The 26,520-nt window shown below is 35.7% G+C and overlaps 1 protein-coding gene across 4 annotated transcripts in view; it reads right to left on the bottom strand.

Annotated features, from left to right (window-relative positions):
• Window positions 1-26,520, bottom strand: part of LOC129240130 (H(+)/Cl(-) exchange transporter 5) — a 33,709-nt gene that overhangs the window by 6,052 nt on the left and 1,137 nt on the right. For all 4 annotated transcript variants that reach the window (XM_054875665.1, XM_054875669.1, XM_054875667.1 and 1 more), the window contains 8 exons: window positions 15,312-15,618; window positions 4,403-4,429; window positions 4,193-4,332; window positions 3,922-4,125; window positions 3,208-3,840; window positions 2,928-3,145; window positions 2,642-2,856; window positions 2,333-2,583 (listed from right to left, as the gene is read on the bottom strand). In XM_054875665.1, the coding sequence (XP_054731640.1) occupies window positions 2,333-2,583; window positions 2,642-2,856; window positions 2,928-3,145; window positions 3,208-3,840; window positions 3,922-4,125; window positions 4,193-4,332; window positions 4,403-4,429; window positions 15,312-15,618 (1,995 nt within the window). The remainder of the gene's footprint in view (window positions 1-2,332; window positions 2,584-2,641; window positions 2,857-2,927; window positions 3,146-3,207; window positions 3,841-3,921; window positions 4,126-4,192; window positions 4,333-4,402; window positions 4,430-15,311; window positions 15,619-26,520) is intronic.

Here is a 26,520-nt window from a genome sequence, read left to right as displayed (position 1 = left end):
AGAATATTTTGAGGCTATGCCGGAATAAAACAAACAAATAGAAAATATAAACAGTTTGAGATAATGTCATGCTTCCCCGTATGCACTGATTGAAAAAGTTCACGAGTTCGCATAATGAATTTATTTATGTGCGATGATAACGTTTTTCAGATGTTAACCTAAAAGGGGCAAAGGCAAAAGTCAAAAAGTGGATTTATAAACTAGAAAGCTAACTCTTGTGTGTCAGTGCATATCTTACCAAGTGGCGGCGGTTCTTATCAAATAAGTACAGTGCAACGTAAAAATTTCAAGTGCGTAAATATTATAAAGTTGTCCAGAAGTTCTGTAAATTACTATTGTTTTATTTTTAGTTCATTTGTCCCCAAAATGAGCAACTATCCAACTATCTTTTTCATCCAATATCTTACCAGCGCAACTTACTCTGTGATTGACGAATATACTCGTCATAGCTCAATTCTGGCGACACAGTTAACTGGTTAAGAGAACGAAGGAGTTGCTTCGTTTGGCCGAAAGCGGTCAATTTCCGAAAATTGTGTTTTCTGACGAGAAAATTTTGCAAATTGAGCAATTCGTAAACTCTCAAAACGATAAGATTTATTTGGCCAACCGTTCATACGGGAATTTGAGTCATCGATTAGCCACCAGGAGGCAGCACCCGGCAGCAAAAAAGGTTTGGGCCGCTGTAACCGCAGATGGGCGCTCTCCAATCGTTTTCATCGATACTATCGTCAAGATAAATGCGAAATATTATCGGGAAAGTATTCTGGAAGTTACTTTGAAGCCGTGGGCACACAAACATTTCGGTGGCAAACCATGGACGTTTCAACAGGACTCGGCACCATCTCACAAAGCTCGAGTGAACCAAGAATGGCTAAAAACCAACGTCTCCAACTTCATAACGTCCACACAATGGTTCTCAAATTCACTAGACGCGAATCTGGGAAATTATTCTCTTTGGGCCATTTTGGAGAGCAAGGTCCGAACTAAAAGATTCACCAGTCTCGAGGCGCTGAAAAAAGCCATTGTCCGCGAGTGGACCAAAATATATGCAAGTCACATTCGGGCAGCTTGCGATTCGTTTCTGTACCGTCTGAAGGCCATAGTCAAGGCAAAAGGTAGCCAAATCGAGCCAAAATAAATTGATTCTTAATTTTTTATTTTGAACAAAAGTAATTTTCCAAACTAAATTTATGGCATTTTTAATTGATTACACTTCAAGTGTAGTCACTCTTTTAAAAACACAAAAAAAAGTTTTGAAAACTGATAATGAAAATTTTTTGGCGACTTGAATTTTAATATTCGTTTATGAAATTTTAGTAATTTTCATTGTTTTCTATTACCACTTTTGTTGTAATGAACTCAAAACGGGCTTTTAATCCGAAAACCATAAAAAAGGAACGACACATCTTCGAGTATTAGTTAAGGCGTATATATTAGGGGTGGGACTATTCGAATAAAAATTATTCGAATAATAAAATCTTTTATTCGAGAGGTATTCGTAATTCGAATAATATTTATTCGAATTTTTTATTCGTTTATTCGAATAATGCTATTCGAATACCTCACTATTCGAATACCTTACTATTCGAATACCTTACTATTCGAATACATCACTATTCGAATACTTCACTATTCGAATATTTTTGGTAAATATTTACTTAGATTAGCGGACTACTCTTGCTTGAGGCGTGAAATTATTTTCTTTTAGGTTTTTTGCTTTTGAAAAGTGCGATGCGGGCCACCCTAATATTAATATTAAGGCGTCTAAACACAGGAATTGTTACGAGGGAAAACCAAATATTTTTTTAGAAACGCTCTGATGTTTTTATGCACATTTAGTTATGCACATACATATAAGTATGTATACCTGTCGATGTTTTATCAAGAACAATACCAAAGAAATTTTATCATATTAGCTAATTGAAACATGAAGCGGTCAAATCAAAAAATCACAATGTTCAAAAATCGAGAAAAACTGATTAGCACCATGAGAAGGGCCAATGTAATTTTTATATTTTTAAAAGCATTTTTTCCCTGATATAAATGAATATATAGTGAGGTATTCGAATAGTAAGGTATTCAAATAGTGAGGTATTCGAATAGTAAAGTATTCGAATAATGAACTATTCGAATTATTTGAAACGAATAGTATTATTCGTTTTATTCGAATAATGTTTATTTGAATATTATTCGAAAATAATCCCACCCCTAGTATATATCCTAAAACTTGAGGCAAAAGCTCGTCTCAAACCTGTCAACACTGTATGCCCTATGACATTTTTTTTTTACATTTTTAACATATGTAGATAATTATTTCAATATCAAAACTCACCTGTCTTCCGAGAGCATCGCCCACCCATTTCGAAGCCATAGCTGCTGCCATTAAGGGAACTATATAGCCAACACCGCCTGTTAGCTCAAACATGATGACTACCAATGAGACTGTCATGCGTGTTACGCCACCCAAAGTTGCAGCTGCACCCACCATCGCATATAAACCAGGTGTAATCAGATTTTTGCCATTAACACATTCACCCGTAAAGAGCCAGATATTTGGATAGCTATAAGCGAAACGTTCGACGCCTGTAACGTAAATTAAATAATTCAAATGGTATGAAAGTGCTAAATAACGGACGCTTACCAATTCCTACAATACGCCCCATAATTGAACCTAGTAGGAGGGAGGGAATAAACAAGCCCGCTGGTACCTTCATGCCAAACGTGAAAACCGCCAAAGCTAATTTAAATACGAAAGCTAGTAGCAATAAAATTATGGCATGGTATACGCCAGCGCCCGGTTCTGTCACTTCTATGGAGGATGTAGCGCCATTCGTAATGTTCATACGCTTGTAATCGCTGCAATAGTGCAAAAATTAAATCTTGTTAATAAAGCGAATTAAGTTCAAGTTGAGCTTATTGCTACGAACCATAACGGATTGTTGGTTTCCCCCGGCGAACATTGGCTGAAGAGTAAATAAATAAGTTCATTCATGTTCATGCGTGTGAATGGATTGGGAAAGCACAAAATACCGGTGACGAGTGTCACTACTAGTACTTCAATGACGGGGTATTGGCCCAACTTGCTAAATTTACGGTAACGGCACCACCATAAATTCGCTTTGATGAAAATAGTTCCGATCACACCCTGATATATAGAGTATTGTAGCGTTAAAATCTCATTTAAAGTAAATAATATTATTCGCTTACGCCCATTATTCCTAGGAACACGAAAGGTATAAGTTCGAAAAATATCCATGGTTTATTGTATTCCACGAAGAATAATACTGAATGCTCATTGCCGAATGGTGTCAACGAACGTAAAACGAACGCGGCTATTAATGCGCAAAAGAATGAACGCCATAATGTCTTCAACGGAAAATAGTACGAGACTTCCTCGAGTGAGAAGAGCACACCACCGATGGGTGCACCAAAAGCCACCGAAACGCCAGCAGCTGCAGCTGCGGATAGAATCTCACGCTTCTTCGCTTCATTTCGTCCATATTTTGGAAACATATGCGAGAATATATTGCCAATGCAGCTGGCAATATGTACCATAGGGCCTTCCTTACCCAGCGTCAAGCCCGCCGATACCGAAAGCATGAGACCAACAGATTTGATTAGCAAAGTCCATTTGCCCAAATAACCGCGTATAATAAAGCCCGAAAGAATGGTCTTAATCTCAGGTATACCAGAACCACAAGCGTAGGGAGCAAACATGCGTACCAATGAAGCACTCAATGCGGCAAACATTAGCGCCCATATAATAAACCAGAAGTAAGACATAATATAGGCACCAGTGCCATTGCGATCCATGCCCATAATCTCCGGCCAAGTTTTCCACTGTAATTACAAAACAAAAACAAAAAAGCAATTTACCATAAATAATAGTTCAGCCGGGGTAGGAGTGCACTTCATATTTACCGTTGAGCAATTGCCCTCTTCAAACACCGACTGCTTGGTTGGCCAACAACATTGCTCGCGATTAAACCAAAATGCTTGTGGGCAAATGCCATGCTTCAAGTCAGACATCCAACTAGCGCCAATGTCGATCATGCCGGCAACAAAGCCAGCAGCAATACCAACAAATAGCACACACAGCCAACCAGACCATGCATCATGAGCACCCTGCAAAATTTTATCGTTATTTCGATTTACAAAAATGAAGTTCTAAAGTCAAATGTCTGAAACGTACCTTCAGCAGGTCCCATAATGAATCCTGTCGTTTTTTAACTATATACCGATGACGCATGCGATCGCGAGCAATATCGCGTTGCCAGTCGATTGTGTGAAAATCATCGTATTGCCCAATTCCAGGTATATCATCGTGTGCATCTGCATATCGAATTTAAATGGAATGTGTAAATATAATGCATAATTTCATTTACGTTCTTCTAACACTTACCCGACGCACCATAGAATGCCATTCCACCTTTAGCAACGAAGAGAAAAAATACAAATAAGTACGAATAATTGAGTGAGCAAATAAATGCATGCAGTTGCATGTACTCATACGAGTATGCATGTGTAAATGTATGTGCGAGTATAACTAAATGTGAATGTGAAACGAAATATTCAAATATGCAAATTTTAATTAATTATGTATAAATATAATATATAACGCTGCTTTATTTACTCAAGTGAGCAAAGAGCTTCCAACGGACGATAAATGCAGTGCGATGTTGCTCTTTTTATTAACTTCTGCTCAAATATGAACGAGACGTTATCAATAAAACGGTCCGCGGATGACATATGGCAAAAATAAATTTTTTGTTTTTTGGTAGGACTGTTATAAGCTTACATGGCAAATTTCAGCGTGATATGTCACATAGTTTGTTTTCTGTGCTACTGTAAACAAGTCAAGCTCGAGTGTGTTCTTCGAATTCTCTTTTACGACTTCAATTGTCTCAAAAGGTTTTCCACGGAGCGGCAACTTGAGCTTGGGAAACAGGAAAAAGTCACATGGAGCCATATCAGGCGAATACGGTGCTTGCGGAACGATATTAACATTATTTTTGTTCAAATAATCGCATTATCGTGATGCAAGAACCATGACTTGTTGTCCCACAATTCCTTCCTTTTAAGACGAATGTTCTCGCGCAAACGCTTTAAAACGTCTAAATAATATTCAACGTTAACCGATTTTGCGATTTGTGCGATTTTCAAGCACAATTTCCTTTACTTTTCCGATGTTTTCGTCGTTTACTGATGTTGCTGGACGACGTTCATGAGGGAAGTTTTCAACCGATGTACGGCCCTCTTTGAACGATTTGTACCACTGGAAAACACGTGCACGCGATAGAGCAGAGTCCCCATAGGTTGTCTGCAACATTTTTAAGGCGTCTGAAGCCGAAATTTTGTTGGAATAACAAAATTTCAAACAAATTCTTTGTTCAACTTGAATTTCCATCGTTAAATTCGAAGAACACACTCGAGCTTGACTTGTTTACAGTAGCACAGAAAACAAACTATGTGACATATCACGCTGAAATTTGCCATGTAAGCTTATAACAGTCCTACCAAAAACAAAAAAATAATTTTTGCCATATGTCATCCGCGGACTGTTTTATTGATAACGTCTTGTTCATATTTGAGCAGAAGGTACATTTATGTATCATACTTATTGGCCAGAGTTTTGTTTGCAAATGTCTGTTATAACTTATTTCACCAAGAACTGAACTGCAGGTAACAGCCTGAAATAGATACAAGCAGTTTCACCCAACACAGTTAAATGAAACAGCTGATTTTGGTTTACATTTGAGTATGGCTGGCAACAGATATCTATCAGAGTTGTCCGCATTTTTACATAAAGCGAGTGTGAAGCGTTCGCATACGCTTTTATAGAATTTTTCATTTCCAATTAATACACAGGGTGGTTCATATAGAGGTTTCTTTTTAAAAATTAAGCAAACCAAAAATCATTTTCTTCGACACATTACATTGGGTACATTCGAAAGAGCAAACATTCCCCAGTAAATTGCGACTCTCGAATACATTGATTGGGCTCTCGAATTTTTGATTCCCAGATCTCGGCATAACCGCCTACATAAGGAGCATTCCATGGAAAATGGTAAATTTCGACCGCCGAACAAATTGCATTTCCGGATGATTATATTAGTGTTAATGTATTTAAAATATATCAATCTTCATTATAAACATCGACCTTTTACTTGACCTCAGTTTGAAGTATCTTTTTTTACATCAAAAACAACTCGTAAAAATTTTATTTTCTTCTATCGAAATTTGGTCAAGTTTAAGCGCTTAGTTCTCATTATGTGTGACATATAGCGTGAAACTGATAATTGGTGTTAAAAGAAAAAATTTTTACGTTTTGAAACGTAATATTAAAAAAAAAGTTTATTTATGAACAACGCAGATATGCTCTTTAAAAAAAATGGTTCGATGATGTCCCGTACGAACGCACTTAACACTGTACAGTTATTTTTGTGCTCATCCGAGTAACTTATTTGTTTCGATTACTTTACATTTAAAGCAAACTACTGATGCTCTTTTTACTTGTAAAGCATTGATTTCAGTTTGCATCGCAAATAAGTTCAATATTCAGTCATTAAATTTTGTCCCGCACGAACACGGCATACAAGTTTTTCTTTTAACTAAAAAATGGAGCGGCGAGAAACGAAAAAAAAGGTCTAAATTTCAAAAACAACGAAAAAGAAAGAGTGAAATAGTGGAGGAAAAGAAAAACTGAAGTCATGACCCAGGAAGAAATACAGAAGAGGAAGAAGTACGAAAAAGAAAAAAAGAGAGTCCAAAGAGCCAAAAAGTTGATCCAAACCCAAGACAGGGAGGCTGGTTCAAATATTGTTGGTGATTGCGAATCTGAATGTTTTCCATACAAATGTAAGCAAACGTTTGCTGTACAGAAATGTATGCGAAGTCTACCCAGTTCACCCACTAAAAAAAAGGCTGTTGTAGCGGTTGTGGCAAAAAAACTTGAACTTAGTATTGATAACGTTGGGAATAAATCTATAAATGAACCAATTAACGATGACAAAACCACCAAAATGGTGAAAGATTTTTACTTTCGTCCAGACATTGTTTATACATGCCCGGGCATGCACGATACCCGGAATATCCAAATTTCACGAAATATTAGCAAATGGGCGCGAAGTTGCATGTAAAAGCCATGCTCAAGATAACAACAGCATCAAATTTTCCCTTTAGAGAACGTTAAAATCAAAATTTAAGAGCTGAATTTCGTACGCGTCCCGTACGAACACAATTTGTCCCGTACGAACATTTTTATTTTTACACTATAAGTCATTTAAACTAAATATGTTTTAAATCTTTTTGTTGTGTTAATAAATTGTAATACAATCAAAATCAAATGTCATTTTCGTTTTCTTGTTAATATTATTAGTTTCGCTGAAATTTCACTTAATTCACTATAACTCAGAGTAGTGGTAGACTGGAGCTGTCCCGTACGAACATATAATTTTTTTTTGATTTTGCAAAGATATGCGAATATTTTAAAGCACGTTTATAGGTTTCGTTTAGAAAACTAACACACAGTATTAGTGCACTAAATAACTCGTTTTAAAAAGTTATGGTTTGTCTATAATTAAGGTTGTAAACTGTAAAAATTCGAACGATCTGTCCCGTACGAACCATGGAATGCTCCATAAAAATGTGATTCATCAAAGTGATTTTGAAATATTTTCAATAAGTGTTTGGGCTACACAACATTGCTTTTAGGAATAAGTTTGCAATATTTCTTAACTCGTTCAAGCGTTAAGCAATTCATTTCGCTTCGCGGAGATATGATACTAACTTTTTGTCAAGACTTCCACAGGAAAGAGCTAACACAATCAAAGTGACATATAATTAATATGATTAAAAGATAGCATTAGGGTGAGCACGTTTTGTTCTCTACTTTGTTTCGGGACTTTAGTATTTTACTAGCAACTCTGAAAAAAAAAGTCCATGAAAAATGTATGCATGCGGTACGAGAAATTCTTTTTAGGGGTTTATTTAGCATGACAAAGTTGAATCAATTGACAAATTTCAATTTTCATCAAAATTTCATATCCCATTGAATTTTAGTGTGATAAAGTTGAAATGGTTCAAAAATAGGATTGATTTTTGACATTTTTTTTTTGCTGACGTTTTGGGGAATGATTGGGAAATAGCTATAATTAAAACTGTGGAAATATTAATTATCTCCCATTTCAAAAATGTTTTGGAAGCCAATTTGATGCTTTAAGGTATCGTCTCACAAGTATTTTATTTCGAATCCGTGCACTCCACTCCGCAGCTTCACACCAAGAAGGGGATGATGTGGGCGGTATGTCCATAATGAAACCGCAATTTCACAGTAGCCCATATCAATTTACATCGTGCAGTAGGCCTACCTTCCAGGATCTAGACATAATACTGGCTCAAGAGTCGTGAGCATCCAAAATATGGGCCTCACAATTAGTAGCAAGGTAATTGGGATCTCTCGCAGGGGAGGCCCAGAGCATGTATACAACGAGATCTAGTCCCTTAACCGAGATCCCTTTATGGGAGACAACAATGCCGTCCTCCCAGTAAGAGAAGTCTATCAATAATAGGCTGCGATGCTAAAGCGATCTTCAACCGGAGGTGTGAGTCTCTATAAAAATTTATCATCAGTAATGATCTGTAGGTATATATGTGCTACATGTCGGTTGTACACCGACATTTGTCACGAGGAGCATGGAGGAAGTTCTTGACGTGACTCTCAGTAAGAGTCTAAAGTTGTGGTATTTTCCTCCAGCCTCAGACTAAAGGAACATATAGTTGAAGCTGGAAACAGATGTTACTCAAGAACATCTGAGAAAAAACCCCAGGAACTCTGACTAGAATAAGTTTAGGAGTCTACTAGGCATGAACCCACCTAGCATAGGTAACCTTCCACTATTTACTGACTCTATAGAGTTAGAAATTTACACAGCTCTATTAGTCCTGACTTTGAGTGCAGTTATCCTGAGATCAAACCGAAGGGCAAAAGCACCACGCCGGGAGCTGTGACTCATATCCTGGAGCAATGTACTGGATTTTCAAAACCAACAGTTATCCTAAGCGCCAAACTTAACTCGAAAAGGCACGCTGATGCAACCTTGTTGTCCACATGGAGTGCAGGAAGATTCTTAGATTGTAGCCCAAAAATCCTTCCACAGGGATGATATCACTAAGGTAATTCAATTTGAAAAGAAATTCATGATCGAACTGGAGTAAATTTGCTTTCGAAAGGAAACTTCAAGTATCCTGCACTCGTATACAGATGGCTCGAGAGCACCTGAAGGTATAGGCGCTGCAATATATCGCCTCAAAATAAGCGATCTGAGCGGATGAGCAGGCAGTTCTGCATTTTCGACAATTCGTGAACTGCGTTTTCAGTTTTCAAATGGGTATGGGAAACCGAAAAAATTGGAAACGAGTTTTGCGAGGCAGCAATTTGAGTAACGGGGAGTATTTTAATCTTTCTGGCTTCGTCCATAAACGACGATGAACTGTCCATTGGAAGCGAGATACCGAGTGAGTTATGTATGTAAAGGGTGTTTTTTTAGAGGTTAGGTTTTCAAGTTGGCACTACTTTTTTCGTAGATGGTCTTTTTGACAGCTGTCACTTGATTTATACTCAGTTTGGTTTGCCATTTCATAATGAATAGACTTACACCTGAAAAACGTTTGCAAATCGTGCAAATTTATTAGGAAAATAATGGTTCGGTTCGCGCGACGCATCGAAGAAAATTTTGTTCAGCGATGAAGCTCACTTTTGGTTGAATGGGTATGTCAATAAGCAAAATTGTCGCATTTGGAGTGAACATAATCCACAAGCCATTGCTGAGACGCCGTTACAGTCACTGTTTGGTGTGCTCTATGGGCAGAGGGAATCATTGGTCCATATTTCTTTAAAAATGAACCCGGCCATAATGTTACAGTCAATGGAGAGCGCTATAGAGCCATGATTAATGACTTTTTCGTGCCTGAATTGGACGATGTTGATGTGGACGACCTTTGGTTCCAACAAGACGGCGCTACATGCCATACAGCCAACGCAACAATCGATTTATTGAAGGAAACTTTTGGTGAGCGCATCATCTCGCTCCGTGGACCTGTGGTGTGGCCTCCAAGATCGTGCGATATAACGCCGCTGGACTATTTCTTGTGGGGCTATGTGAAGTCGCTTGTCTACGCAGATAAGCCCGAGACGATTGACGTCTTGGAAGAGAATATTCATTTTTAAAACATAATGGCAAACCCTTATCTTTATAATAAAGCTAAATTCTTGGCCATAACATTAAATTATATACGTTTTATTTCATCTTGAAAACCTAACCTCTAAAAAAAACACCCTTTATATTTGTTTTCTAAGTTTTTTTGAAAGATCTATCAATAAACACGAGCAGGTTCATATGTATATTGTTAAGACAAATATTCTTTATGTGAGTCATCGATTAAATTTATTTATGTTAACCAATCAATTTAAAAATCACTGTTTGTTTGCTAATTGGCCGCTAAAGAGGATATAAATTGAACGGGGAAAAATCATATGGCTGTCTTGACCATATGCTTATAGCAGTGGGGAAATTAATATGCATACTTGACACACAGCTTTTCAAATATTGGCATAGTGCATAAACAATGACTAGTTCACACTTGCAAGCACGACTAATACCACGCGCTACTTAAGGGGTTAGGGGTAGTCAGAGGCCCGAAAAAATGATGATTTTAACGAATTTTTTTTTGCTACTTAATTAATTTATTTAACAAAAATAAAAACATAGCATAAAAACATCATGTTTTAACTTGACTTCACCAAAATTTCAAAAAAAAAAATTAATAATTGCAAAAGTTATCGCGGTTTGTGTGAAGCCCGTTTCTCCAGAAGTCCCTTGCGGTGAACATCACAAGTCCTTGCAGATTCATCTAAAACCAATCGGACAAGAAAAATTAGTTTTATTAATAGATAATCTTGTGCCTGATCGAAGCTTTTTTTTTTGTTTCAAAATGAACAAAATGGCGGCCTCAGAAAATTTTTTCCAGATTTTAGAAAAAAAAACCAACAGTTAATTGTTAAAAAAAAATCGAAATTTTAAAAAAAAAAAAAAATCCTTCGATCTGGCACAAGTTTTTTATGTTTTTCAAAAGCTGTATAAATTTTATTGAAATCTACGTAGCGGTTTTTAAGTTACAGTGTTCACCAGTTTGAAAAACATAGTTTTGAGAAAAACGCATTTAAAGTTTTGCTATCGGCTCCGGAGCGGCCGAGCGCCCTTTGTTAATTGTTGAATAACTTGAAAAGTATTTGTCGGATTCACTTCAAATTTTTACACAATATTTTTAAAACATTATACTTTAAGAAAATGCAAAAAAAAATCGATTTTTTGAAAATTCTGACTACCCATAACCCCTTAAGAAACCTATTCATTGCCCATTTCCATTGTAACATGAATGGAAGTTCAAATAGCCCATATTGACATTGAGTTTACTAACTTTTCTTTTTCCTCAGTTATAGACTTCGCATTATTCTGCCCGCATAACACGCCTCCTTACTTGTTGCTAGATGCTGTCGAATTTGTTTTCTAATAGATCGCACAGATGCTCAAAAGGATTGAGATTAAGGCGAGTGTGGATGCGTTTTGGAGCGCTGTACTCGTACAAGAGCCAAAGCTTGACCTTCTCGGCTGTGTGTTTTGGGTCGTTATCTTGTTGGAACCAAAACGTTCTTAATAAGCCAAGATTTTCGACACTCTGTTTATAAATACCCCCAAATTATTTCAAATACCCCCATTTACCAATTGTCGATTCAATAAATTTTAATTGACCCTCACCACTTGCTGCCATGCATCCCCACACCATAACTCCATCACCGCCGTGTTTGATTGTAGCAACAAAATTTTGTTTCCCAAGAGCAGTGCCTGATTTGCGCCAAGCAGTTTGACGACCTCTTATCTCATTCCCTTGGCAGCCGGTTCTACGTTACCGGAATGCCCCAGTAAGCTAGGCCTGTCTAGTGTAATGTATTATATCCCACCATCCGACGACCTCTTATCTCAAACATACAAAACTTTCTTTCATCTGAAAAAATTACTTGTTTCCAAAATTCTGAAGGCTTATTTATACAAATATTAGCAAATTCAATGGACTTTCTTCTGTTCACAAGTGAAATAAACGGCTTTCTTCGAGCGACTCTACCATGAAATCCAACTTTATGTAAAACTTTTCGAGCAGTTTCCGCACAAATACTTTTTTTAAATGTTTGGTTTACGTTTTCAACAATCTTTGATAATGTAATTCGCGGGTTAACCTTTGCCAATTTGATTAGGCTGCGCTCTTCTTGGACCGATAGTGTTTTTGGACGCCCACACCTGGGCTTAGATTTTAAAATGCCGGTTTGCTTAAAATTGTTTACTACGCGTTGAACAGAGGAGAATGTTCTGGCGATAACTTTGACAATATTTCGGAAAGTATTTCCATCTTTCCACAATTTTATAATTTATTTTCCCTTGGTTTCCATCTTTTCTTATTATTGCCATTTTTAAATAAAATGTACCACGAAGTTCCCTCCACACAAATAATGAAAGGTGTGCAAAAGCAAAAAATCTTAATAAAGTGACGGTATTATTGAAAGAAACAATCTGTGCACAGGCTTTCTGGTTGTTATATTTACATGTTGCTGCAATTACTTATGTAAAAAACGAAGTGAAGAATCTTGTTATTTTCTTTTGCTTTTGTAACTTAAGAATTCAATGAAGGAATAAATAAATAAAATATGTTTTTAACTATAAATTTTATTGAGTTTTTAATCAATTTATAGAGTGGGTTAGGGATGGTTAAAGGGTGGTTTCAAAAAATTTGATTTCTTTTTGCATTTTCTTAAAGTATCTTAAAAATATTGAGTGAAAATTCGAAGTGAATCCGACAAATACTTTTCGAGTTATTCAACAATCAACAAAGGGCGCTCGGGCGCTCCGAAATCGATAGCAAATCTTTAAATACGTTTTTCTCCAAACTATGTTTTTTGAACTGGTGATCACTGTAACTTAAAAACTGCTTAGTAGATTCCAATAAAATGTATACTGCTTTTGAAAAACATAAAAAACACGTGCCTGATCTAAGGATTTTTTTTTTTAATTTCGATTTTGTTTAAACAATTAATTGCCGTTTTTTTCTCGAAAATCTGAAAAACATTTCCTGAGGTCACCATATTGTTAATTTTTGAAAATTTTCAATTTTGAAAAAAACAAAACAAAAGATCAAGCACAAGATTATCTATTAACAAAAACTAATTTCTCTTGTCCGATTGATTTTAGATGTAAAGGGTGTTTTTTTTAGAGGTTAGGTTTTCAAGATGAAATAAAACGTATATAATTTAATGTTATGGGCAAGAATTTAGCTTTATTATAAAGATAAGGGTTTGCCATTATGTTTTTAAAAATGATTTCGGGCAAGTGGCCGCCGCGGCTGGCTCGAATAAATTCCAGCCGAGAGGCCCAATTTTCGACCACTTTTTGCAGCAATTGGGGTTGTATGTCAGCAATAACGCGCCGAATATTCTCTTCCAAGACGTCAATCGTCTCGGGCTTATCTGCGTAGACAAGCGACTTCACATAGCCCCACAAGAAATAGTCCAGCGGTGTTATATCGCACGATCTTGGAGGCCACGCCACAGGTCCACGGCGCGACCTGTTGTGTTGGCTGTATGGCATGTAGCGCCGTCTTGTTGGAACCAAAGGTCGTCCACATCAACATCGTCCAATTCAGGCACGAAAAAGTTATTAATCATGGCTCTATAGCGCTCTCCATTGACTGTAACATTATGGCCGGCTTCATTTTTAAAGAAATATGGACCAATGATTCCCTCTGCCCATAGAGCACACCAAACAGTGACTTTTTGAGGATGTAACGGCGTCTCAGCAATGGCTTGTGGATTATGTTCACTCCAAATGCGACAATTTTGCTTATTGACATACCCATTCAACCAAAAGTGAGCTTCATCGCTGAACAAAATTTTCTTCGATGCGTCGCGCGAACCCAACCATTATTTTCGTAATAAATTTGCACGATTTGCAAACGTTGTTCAGGTGTAAGTCTATTCATTATGAAATGGCAAACCAAACTGAGCATAAATCAAGTGACAGCTGTCAAAAAGACCATCTACGAGAAAAGTAGTGCCAACTTGAAAACCTAACCTCTAAAAAAAACACCCTTTATCTCGAGATAAACGAGCTCCCTACAAACAGCGATAACTTTTACAATTATCCATTTTTTTTTTTTTGAAATTTTATTAAAATAAAGTCGAAACATGATGTATTAATGCTATGTTTTCTTTTTGTAAAAAAAAGCAATTTACAAGCACAACAAAATTATGGAAAATCATCATTTTTTCGGGCCTCTGACAACCCCTAACCCCTTAAGAATATTTTTAAGGTGTACGCAGACTGTATGTGCTATGCATATGTATATACAGGGTTGGTCATATTAAACTGACTCATGTGATTATTAAAAAAATATGGAAAAAGAAACATTTTTTTGTGTTTCATTGTGAAAAACATTTAATTTAGTTCAAGGAGATTCGTTTACATCACTTTTTGAATATGATATCGCGCAAGTGGTCGCCCTTAGCTCGTATAGCGTAATGTGCCCGTTTTTCGGCGTTTTCCATAGTTTTGGCCAGCGTCTCGGCCGATATGGCGGCTATTTCCCGTCGGATATTGGCCTTAAGTGCGCCTAGTGTCTTTGGCTTGTTGACGTAAACCTTAGATTTCAAATTACAGTAAAAAGTTATAGGATTACTCAATGGGTCAGTTTAATATGGCCAACCCTGTATATACATATTTGGTACGGCAGATGGTTTTTTATGAGGAATCTTTTAATTACAGATATACAAATGAAGGTTTGTCATTGAATGCAGAGGGGCGAAAGCTGTTAGCTAAAACCTTTTCTATCATTTGGTGTTTGGTGTTGGCCAAGTGTGGGTATCTAACCCGTGCGCCACTGACTGGTAACCGCTTACAAATCATTCGGCTTCGCCAGCCGTATTTCTCACACACAGAGAAATAAATTCAGATTGGTTGATGATCACAAATATATTTTATATGTATGTATGTACATACATACGTGCATATTGAATCGTATAATATAATTCATTTGCTTTCATTTCTAGTTTCATTATTTATTACGAACACTTAACGCGAATACGAGTACACTAATTTTGTGTCAGTCTAGCCCAGCACCATATACGAAAGCCGGTAGCAATTCAAGCATACATACATACATATGTCAACAATGGCAAGTGCCAAAAACTTCTTAATTTCTATACTCACTATCATTGATATCACCGAAGGCGCTATGTGTTGGTACATGGTGGTGATTGCGCGAGTAATGATGCTCACGCTCTCCCTCTAAATCTGAGTCCGCTGAAGTGTGACGCTTGTAATTGAAATTCGACGAGTGCCCGCCATCGCCTGGGCTTGAATGTGGTGTGATGTCAATCATTTCGTCGTCGTCTTCACCAACTGTGAGTGCAGTTGTTGCTGCAGTGCCGTTAGTTTCCTTTGTTAAAGAGGACGTAGCCAATGGATGATCCTGAGCAGCAGTAATATCTCCTATGGCACCTGTATGACCGTTCGACTGAAAGAAAGTATTTGTATAAGCAAAACGAAGAATAATAAAATATACGAATATATGTATTATACTACGAGTAAATTTACCCTCTTATCTAAATCTGTAGATATTCATGGGCATACATATGCGAGATATCACCCGGTGGGAAAAATTTGCATAATAGTAAAAAATAAATATTTCAACAATATATCATAATAACATAGAACGACAAAATTAAAAAAAAAAACGTTTCCACGACAGTCGGTTCTACGTTACCGAAACGACACGGATTTATATCCGGCCAAGGACTGTCACTCCAGCAGCATTCACCGTATGTAAGTATGGGGAATGTTTATGCTGCTACAACAACAACAACAAAATTTTAAGTATCCTTCAAAACTAAAAACCAGTATTTACGTTTCTAAGGGCTTTTGATATATTAATTCCAAATGTTAGCCCCAACTCATCAGATGCCCTACATTTCCCATTTAAATATTCAAAAAAGATCATGAAACATTTATTTTTTTCGAAAGGTCGTAAATGTTTCCCAAACCAAAACTGTATTTATCTCGGATATATCGTTTAATGAATTTACAGTTGTTGCGAATTCCCCGATATGAAGAAACATAATAGAATCAGGTAAAAAATTAGGATACGCAAGTTTATAGATCATTAAATTTTAGTATAATACAGTGCAAGTTTGAAATGGCTCAAAAGTCTCGTTGATTTGTGATAATATTTTTCCTTGACGGTGTTGCATATATTCTCCATTTAACGAATGCGTGACAATTTTTTTTTTAATCTGGAAATTTTGACGAATATTTGTCGAATTTTTATAAATATCATACAAAATATGATACTTGGATTAATATGGTGTTTGCTTTAGAATAAACTAAATATTTTTTTTACCAATAGAAGGTGGTCTCTGACTAGTAAATCTTAAAAGGACAAATTGTCTGCTTGGATGCAACAGATCAATTACAAGCGTCCTTACAGGTGTTATAACAGATCACTGCACTATTGGCACCATAGCCAGTAGAATGGGTGTATCTCACAATGACTTCTGCAGGAGCTGTGGAGATGAAGAAGAAATAGAGTCGGTACAACCCCTCCTCTGTGAATGTACTCCACTTTAAAGAAGCCGTACAAAATACCATGGCGATTATTTCTTTGAAGACCTGGGAAATTTGCAAACTGCCTCACTGGAGCGACTAGTCACCTTCTTAGAAAGATCGAAGTGGTTTAAGCAACTTAGTTAGGGAATGGAAGTCGAATACATGTAGCACAATGGCCACCGAGAGTCTTGTCTTAGACAAGCAACCTGGCTAACCTAACTATATTTTTTATAAAAAACAAATAAGGAAGTGCTAAGTTTGGTCCGCACGAAAGTTTATAAGTCGCACGAATTTTAGTAAAATTTAATTTGGAATTTGGCGGTTAATTTTTGGAATCAAAAAAATTTGAATCATAGCTTGTAACTTCAAATGGACGGGCGGAAATTTATTTTTAACATATTAAAAGTGGGCGTAGTTGCTGTCCAATCTCAATAATATTTAAATCGAATCGAAATGAGGTGAGAGGCAATATTTTTTATTATTTCATTATTTATTTATTATTAGTATTAACTTCACATTTCTTACATTGTATTATTTCTCTTATTCCTAATGAATTCTAAACATTTTTTAAAGCCATATATCTTGTCTCGTTTTTCGTTTCCATTGGTAATGCATTATACAATTTCAGACCAATATAAAAAATTGAATGTTTTTTGGCTTTATTGCTTTGTCTACACTTAAGTCTAATGTCATCATATTTTTATTACTTCTTTTGCGTATTCAGTCCTAATTATGTGAACTGTCATAATAGTCCGGGACCCAGGGGTCATTTTGACCTCATCATTTCATGCCGACTGATTTTAATACTGAAGTCAGACGCCATTCAATGATGAAGAAACCAACCGTCAGCTGGTCCAGTAGCGGTGGGTACGTGCGTGAGATGCTGCGAAACGTGTCGAAAAAAATTTTGTAACAATTAATTTAACACATATGGACACATATGAAAATATAATAATGATGGTCAGCTGCGTTTATAGCGGTGGGAAGACCGTCAGCCGAAACATTGAAAATCCCGCGCCGCCGAGATGTATGAACGCAATGATACATTCTTTCTTCGGCTGACGGTCTTCCCACCGCTATAAACGCAGCTGACCATCATTATTATATTTTCATATGTATCCAAAATTATGTAAAAAAATTTCAATCGGCATAAAGTAGTTTTACTTTTTAATTTATTTTACAAGTTCACCTGTTCAGCTGAAGTATTTCCCCCTCTCTACGGCGTAGCTGACTATTTTTTTTATTCTACTAAATATCAACAATACACAAAAAAAATTTCAGCCGATATTAAATGAGTTGTTGAAAATTTTTTTTTCGACACGTTTCGCAGCATCCCACGCACGTACTCACCGCTACAGGACCAGCTCACGGTTGGTTTCGTCATCATTGGATGGCGTCTGACTTCAGTATTAAAATCTGTCGGCATGAAATGATGAGGTCAAAATGACCCCTGGCTCCCGGACTAAAAATTATGTAAAAAAATTTAAATCGGCATTAAATAGTTTCACTTTTAAATTTTTTTTACAAGTTCACCGGTTCAGCTGACGTGTTTTTTCCCCCTCTACCGCGCAGCTGATTATTTTTTTTATTATTCTACTTTTATTCGACACGTTTCGTTCCCTCCCACATTCACACCCACCGCGGATGCGCCAGCTGACGTTCACTTTCGTTATTCATGCAAGCTAAATAACAAGTATAGTCAAGGATTTAACGGTATAAAAACGCAGTTCAAAATCGACCCCTGGCTCCCGGACTATAAGGGTATTTAGTTCAAATCTTTCTTTTATATTAAGCCACTTTCATTACTTATTCCTACATATTCGATTTATATTTTTTCAGTTTTTTTTTTTTGTTATTTATTTGTAATACAAATGTCCCGCTAATTTAAGTAACTTTGCATTGTTCATAACGAAAATATAACGTTTTTTGCCTTTTTTGAAAATTACCATTATATTTGAGTTGGGCCCGGTTATTGACCTACCTTGGCTAACGAGTAATTCACCAAAGCCAAGCATCATTATGTTCCATCAGAGGCAATAACTTTAGGGCATTGGTAAAGTAAATGGCTCAATGGGGCTGATAGTGGACATTTGAACTTATATACGGAGGCTTAAGTATGGATTGTCGGCTTCTGTATCGATTAATAGGGCCCAACAATAGACCAGACTGAGATGAATGTGCAAATTTTTAAATGCTTCTCATATTTTGTCCGGCAGATTTAATTTAGCTGTTCGCAGGCTTGCAGTCTATATGCTTACTAAATGTATTCTCGAACGACCATTTGGTAGGCTTAATTTTCAATGATGATAATTCGCGCTAAAATTTCCTATTATTAAACGACTTATCCAAGGCACATTAAACAGGTAGTTATTTAAGTTTTTTACAAAAATTTAGTTCATGCCACAACAAAAACGATATAAGCCAAAGTTTCAAACTTTGTACAAAATTTTAGAAAATTCAATAAATTTTCATCAACATTGCAAACCGCTTATTCAACATTTTTAGAAAAATGCCCACTATGCACTTTTATGTCCCAATGATTTTTTTTATAATAAAGTCCAAGTTTGAAGTGGCTCAAAAACTGCGTAATTTTTTTTTTTTTTTTTTTACGGTGTTACACATTTTCTTCCCTATAACGAATGCTTGAAATCATTTCTATGTATATAGAGAAATAACACAAGGCGACCAGCAAAAAAAAAATTGTCAAAACTCAACCGGTTTTTGAGCCAGTTCCCACTTGAACTTTATTATACAAAATTCTGATTAAAAAGTTTGAAATTTTTATAAAAATTGCAATTGAATTGATACATTTTATACAAAGTTTGAAAATGTAAATTACATATATGGCTTTTGTTTGGTTTATAATAGCAAACAAAGAAGACAACTGTGGATGTTATTTTTTTTTTTTTTATTATTTCATCTAAATGCTACGTCTCATACACTCTTGGTATCTGGCCTCCGTACTCAGTGCTGCTTGCTGGAGAAATGATGTCGTCCCCAGAAATCCCTTGTCCTCGACGATTTTCAACAAAATATGATCCAATTATTCCATTGATTAACAATGTACACCAAACCGCCACGTTGGGACAATGACGTGGCTGTTGATGTTTTCATACTGGGTTGTTGTTGTTGTTGTTGTAGCAGCATAAACATTCCCCATACATATACAGGAAATGCTGCTGAAGTGACAGGCCTTGGCCGGATATAAATCCGGTCCGTTCCGGGTACGTAGAACCGACTGTCGTGGGAACGGTAGTGGATTTAGATGATCAACAACGGCTATTTTACTTATTTATGCTTCCATTTAATTGAAAATGGGGGGATTCTGCTGTTTCCGTGGCGCCGCAATCTGACGACGGATTCTTATAGAACTCGACAAAAGAAAACGAAATGAAAAAGTAAAATTTTTTGATATTTCGCTTAGTTTTCGAGATATTTAATAAAAAAGGTCTCAAAATGCCCTTTGGAACTTCACTATAATTTGCCTATTACACTATATATTTTTTAACACTTCAATAAAATTCACGAAATATACACTCACACGCGTGTTTTTACTTATTTTTATCCTTATATTCGAATTATTTCTATTAAAATAAAATGCAAATGCATTTGTCCATGCAGTGTCTTTCCAATTTTAAACGCGAGTAAGAAGAAGATTGGAATGACGACAGTATGGTGTTGCCGGATGCCTGCGAATGAAACAAAAATATGAACCAAAATATGAACAAAAATTAAGTATTTAAGTTTAGTGTTAATGTTGGGGATGGGGGTTATTGTGCCTCCTTACCACATACACGCATATGACGTTTTAATTTTGGGTTCAATGGTTTTAACACGGAAATCAGTTCTACGCAAAAATACTGTGGATTGCGTAGCCGGAGTTGGACTGATGAGGGTTATTTTTTTGAAGCGCGGCCGAAGGCCGCCCACGCAAAAAAGTGTTCTACGCAAAAATACTGTGGATTGCGTAGCCGGAGTTGGACTGATGAGGGTTATTTTTTTGAAGCGCGGCCGAAGGCCGCCCACGCGAAAAGAAGTTCTACGCAAAAATACTGTGGAATGCGTAGCCGGAGTTGGACTGATGAGGGTTATTTTTTTGAAGCGCGGCCGAAGTCCGCCCACGCGAAAAGAAGTTTCATTCATTTTTCATTTCGTTTTCTTTTGTCGAGTTCTATAAGATTCCGCCATTAAATTATTTTCAACTTAAAATTACAGAAAAAAATACTGCAATTTTACAATGAATTTTCTACTGAACATCTCTGCATACGAACTTCGTTTTTATTTCAGGTGTTCGGCAACACCAACTTTGCGCTAAATTAGTGAACTTTAACATTAAATTACTCGAAAACTAAGCGAAATATCAAAAAATTTTACTTATTCTTTTCGTTTTCTTTTGTCGAGTTCTATAAGAAACCGTCGTCAGATTGCGGCGCCACGGAAACAGCAGTATTGCCGAAAATGGACTTCATCACAGCGAAATATAGTGGTCACCGTACGAAATCGCTGTCTTACGCACAGACTGACGCGAATTATCGTGAAAAATTGTAGCGACGAGTGCAATATTTTCATTTGCAAAGCTATAGCTAACAGCCCGCGGTTATAATAATAAAGGCTCCGACTCCATGTGTTCTCCCCTCACTTGTTTTGAGAGAAATATTACGAATTTTTCAATGAAATTCACAGGAGGTGTTCATTTCGTGCTTATTTTGCTAAAACTAGCACCAACACTATTCTGTTAATAATAGTTTTTAAGTTATTTGTTGATAAAGTTTGTCTTTTACCTTCACCAAATTTTGATAGAATAAGTGCATTTATCACATTTATTTTAATAAATATTGAAACTATATTAACATACACACACGTTTTTAACTCTTTTTATTTATTTATACCACAAATTAACCATTTATATTGCATTTTTAAGTTGCTAACTCCAAATATGCCAGCTAAATTTACAATAACTGAAAAGCATGGCTGAATGGAGTGCTGCCAGAAGCAAAAAATAAAAAAAAATAATAGAATGCGATTGAAAACGAAGCAACATAGGAACATAATTTCCACACACTCTTTTCTGTTAGAATATGAGGGAATGGGGGTTTACAACCTCTAAGGTGTATATATTCTTTTTAAAATTTTTTAACTATTCTTTTTTATATATAGATATTTAATATATAAAAAAGAATATATATAATATATTCATAATATAGTGAAAATTTGGAATAAAAAATCGCGCGATTTTTTATTCCAAATTTTCGCCTGCGGCGCTTTTTTTTCTTTTTTTTAAATATATATATGTATAATATAGTGAAAATTTGCAAATCGCGCGATTTTTTATTCCAAATTTTCGCCTGCGGCGCTTTTTTTTCTTTTTTTTTAAATATATATATGTATATATATATATCATATATTCATAATATAGGGAAAATTTGGAATTAAAAATCGCGCGATTTTTTATTCCAAATTTTCACTATATTATGAATATATTATATATATTCTTTTTTATATATTAAATATCTATATATAAAAAAGAATAGTTAAAAAATTTTAAAAAGAATATATACACCTTAGAGGTTGTAAACCCCCATTCCCTCATATTCTAACAGAAAAGAGTGTGTGGAAATTATGTTCCTATGTTGCTTCGTTTTCAATCGCATTCTATTATTTTTTTTTTATTTTTTGCTTCTGGCAGCACTCCATTCAGCCATGCTTTTCAGTTATTGTAAATTTAGCTGGCATATTTGGAGTTAGCAACTTAAAAATGCAATATAAATGGTTAATTTGTGGTATAAATAAATAAAAAGAGTTAAAAACGTGTGTGTATGTTAATATAGTTTCAATATTTATTAAAATAAATGTGATAAATGCACTTATTCTATCAAAATTTGGTGAAGGTAAAAGACAAACTTTATCAACAAATAACTTAAAAACTATTATTAACAGAATAGTGTTGGTGCTAGTTTTAGCAAAATAAGCACGAAATGAACACCTCCTGTGAATTTCATTGAAAAATTCGTAATATTTCTCTCAAAACAAGTGAGGGGAGAACACATGGAGTCGGAGCCTTTATTATTATAACCGCGGGCTGTTAGCTATAGCTTTGCAAATGAAAATATTGCACTCGTCGCTACAATTTTTCACGATAATTCGCGTCAGTCTGTGCGTAAGACAGCGATTTCGTACGGTGACCACTATATTTCGCTGTGATGAAGTCCATTTTCGGCAATACTGCTGTTTCCGTGGCGCCGCAATCTGACGACGGTTTCTTATAGAACTCGACAAAAGAAAACGAAAAGAATAAGTAAAATTTTTTGATATTTCGCTTAGTTTTCGAGTAATTTAATGTTAAAGTTCACTAATTTAGCGCAAAGTTGGTGTTGCCGAACACCTGAAATAAAAACGAAGTTCGTATGCAGAGATGTTCAGTAGAAAATTCATTGTAAAATTGCAGTATTTTTTTCTGTAATTTTAAGTTGAAAATAATTTAATGGCGGAATCTTATAGAACTCGACAAAAGAAAACGAAATGAAAAATGAATGAAACTTCTTTTCGCGTGGGCGGACTTCGGCCGCGCTTCAAAAAAATAACCCTCATCAGTCCAACTCCGGCTACGCATTCCACAGTATTTTTGCGTAGAACTTCTTTTCGCGTGGGCGGCCTTCGGCCGCGCTTCAAAAAAATAACCCTCATCAGTCCAACTCCGGCTACGCAATCCACAGTATTTTTGCGTAGAACACTTTTTTGCGTGGGCGGCCTTCGGCCGCGCTTCAAAAAAATAACCCTCATCAGTCCAACTCCGGCTACGCAATCCACAGTATTTTTGCGTAGAACTGATTTCCGTGTTAAAACCATTGAACCCAAAATTAAAACGTCATATGCGTGTATGTGGTAAGGAGGCACAATAACCCCCATCCCCAACATTAACACTAAACTTAAATACTTAATTTTTGTTCATATTTTGGTTCATATTTTTGTTTCATTCGCAGGCATCCGGCAACACCATACTGTCGTCATTCCAATCTTCTTCTTACTCGCGTTTAAAATTGGAAAGACACTGCATGGACAAATGCATTTGCATTTTATTTTAATAGAAATAATTCGAATATAAGGATAAAAATAAGTAAAAACACGCGTGTGAGTGTATATTTCGTGAATTTTATTGAAGTGTTAAAAAATATATAGTGTAATAGGCAAATTATAGTGAAGTTCCAAAGGGCATTTTGAGACCTTTTTTATTAAATATCTCGAAAACTAAGCGAAATATCAAAAAATTTTACTTTTTCATTTCGTTTTCTTTTGTCGAGTTCTATAAGAATCCGTCGTCAGATTGCGGCGCCACGGAAACAGCAGAATCCCCCCATTTTCAATTAAATGGAAGCATAAATAAGTAAAATAGCCGTTGTTGATCATCTAAATCCACTACCGTTCCCACGACAGTCGGTTCTACGTACCCGGAACGGACCGGATTTATATCCGGCCAAGGCCTGTCACTTCAGCAGCATTTCCTGTATATGTATGGGGAATGTTTATGCTGCTACAACAACAACAACAACAACCCAGTATGAAAACATCAACAGCCACGTCATTGTCCCAACGTGGCGGTTTGGTGTACATTGTTAATCAATGGAATAATTGGATCATATTTTGTTGAAAATCGTCGAGGACAAGGGATTTCTGGGGACGACATCATTTCTCCAGCAAGCAGCACTGAGTACGGAGGCCAGATACCAAGAGTGTATGAGACGTAGCATTTAGATGAAATAATAAAAAAAAAAAAAATAACATCCACAGTTGTCTTCTTTGTTTGCTATTATAAACCAAACAAAAGCCATATATGTAATTTACATTTTCAAACTTTGTATAAAATGTATCAATTCAATTGCAATTTTTATAAAAATTTCAAACTTTTTAATCAGAATTTTGTATAATAAAGTTCAAGTGGGAACTGGCTCAAAAACCGGTTGAGTTTTGACAATTTTTTTTTTGCTGGTCGCCTTGTGTTATTTCTCTATATACATAGAAATGATTTCAAGCATTCGTTATAGGGAAGAAAATGTGTAACACCGTAAAAAAAAAAAAAAAAAAAATTACGCAGTTTTTGAGCCACTTCAAACTTGGACTTTATTATAAAAAAAATCATTGGGACATAAAAGTGCATAGTGGGCATTTTTCTAAAAATGTTGAATAAGCGGTTTGCAATGTTGATGAAAATTTATTGAATTTTCTAAAATTTTGTACAAAGTTTGAAACTTTGGCTTATATCGTTTTTGTTGTGGCATGAACTAAATTTTTGTAAAAAACTTAAATAACTACCTGTTTAATGTGCCTTGGATAAGTCGTTTAATAATAGGAAATTTTAGCGCGAATTATCATCATTGAAAATTAAGCCTACCAAATGGTCGTTCGAGAATACATTTAGTAAGCATATAGACTGCAAGCCTGCGAACAGCTAAATTAAATCTGCCGGACAAAATATGAGAAGCATTTAAAAATTTGCACATTCATCTCAGTCTGGTCTATTGTTGGGCCCTATTAATCGATACAGAAGCCGACAATCCATACTTAAGCCTCCGTATATAAGTTCAAATGTCCACTATCAGCCCCATTGAGCCATTTACTTTACCAATGCCCTAAAGTTATTGCCTCTGATGGAACATAATGATGCTTGGCTTTGGTGAATTACTCGTTAGCCAAGGTAGGTCAATAACCGGGCCCAACTCAAATATAATGGTAATTTTCAAAAAAGGCAAAAAACGTTATATTTTCGTTATGAACAATGCAAAGTTACTTAAATTAGCGGGACATTTGTATTACAAATAAATAACAAAAAAAAAAAACTGAAAAAATATAAATCGAATATGTAGGAATAAGTAATGAAAGTGGCTTAATATAAAAGAAAGATTTGAACTAAATACCCTTATAGTCCGGGAGCCAGGGGTCGATTTTGAACTGCGTTTTTATACCGTTAAATCCTTGACTATACTTGTTATTTAGCTTGCATGAATAACGAAAGTGAACGTCAGCTGGCGCATCCGCGGTGGGTGTGAATGTGGGAGGGAACGAAACGTGTCGAATAAAAGTAGAATAATAAAAAAAATAATCAGCTGCGCGGTAGAGGGGGAAAAAACACGTCAGCTGAACCGGTGAACTTGTAAAAAAAATTTAAAAGTGAAACTATTTAATGCCGATTTAAATTTTTTTACATAATTTTTAGTCCGGGAGCCAGGGGTCATTTTGACCTCATCATTTCATGCCGACAGATTTTAATACTGAAGTCAGACGCCATCCAATGATGACGAAACCAACCGTGAGCTGGTCCTGTAGCGGTGAGTACGTGCGTGGGATGCTGCGAAACGAAAATTTTCGCCTGCGGCGCTTTTTTTTCTTTTTTTTTAAATATATATATGTATAATATAGTGAAAATTTGGAATTAAAAATCGCGCGATTTTTTATTCCAAATTTTCGCCTGCGGCGCTTTTTTTTTCTTTTTTTTTTTAATATATATATGTATATATATATATCATATATTCAAAATGCATACAATCAAACATACTTTACTGAAAATCAAGCATTAATATATATATGTATATAAATATATACATATATCCATAAATATACCTATATATATATATATATATATATATATGAATAGACGTATATAATATAGAAATAATTTGTAAAATTTTGTATTTCTAGTCATTTATTATCTTCTAAAATTGTTTATTTATACGATGTCTGGCACCACTTCGGCTGGTTGTAGTAACCAAAATAGGAGGATTCTTGGTCAATTTTACAATTTTTAAACTCAAATAACTTAAAA

Source organism: Anastrepha obliqua, chromosome 3, assembly GCF_027943255.1.
Source record: "Anastrepha obliqua isolate idAnaObli1 chromosome 3, idAnaObli1_1.0, whole genome shotgun sequence".
Lineage (NCBI taxonomy): Eukaryota > Metazoa > Arthropoda > Insecta > Diptera > Tephritidae > Anastrepha > Anastrepha obliqua.
This window is presented reverse-complemented; position numbering and strand designations above follow the sequence as displayed.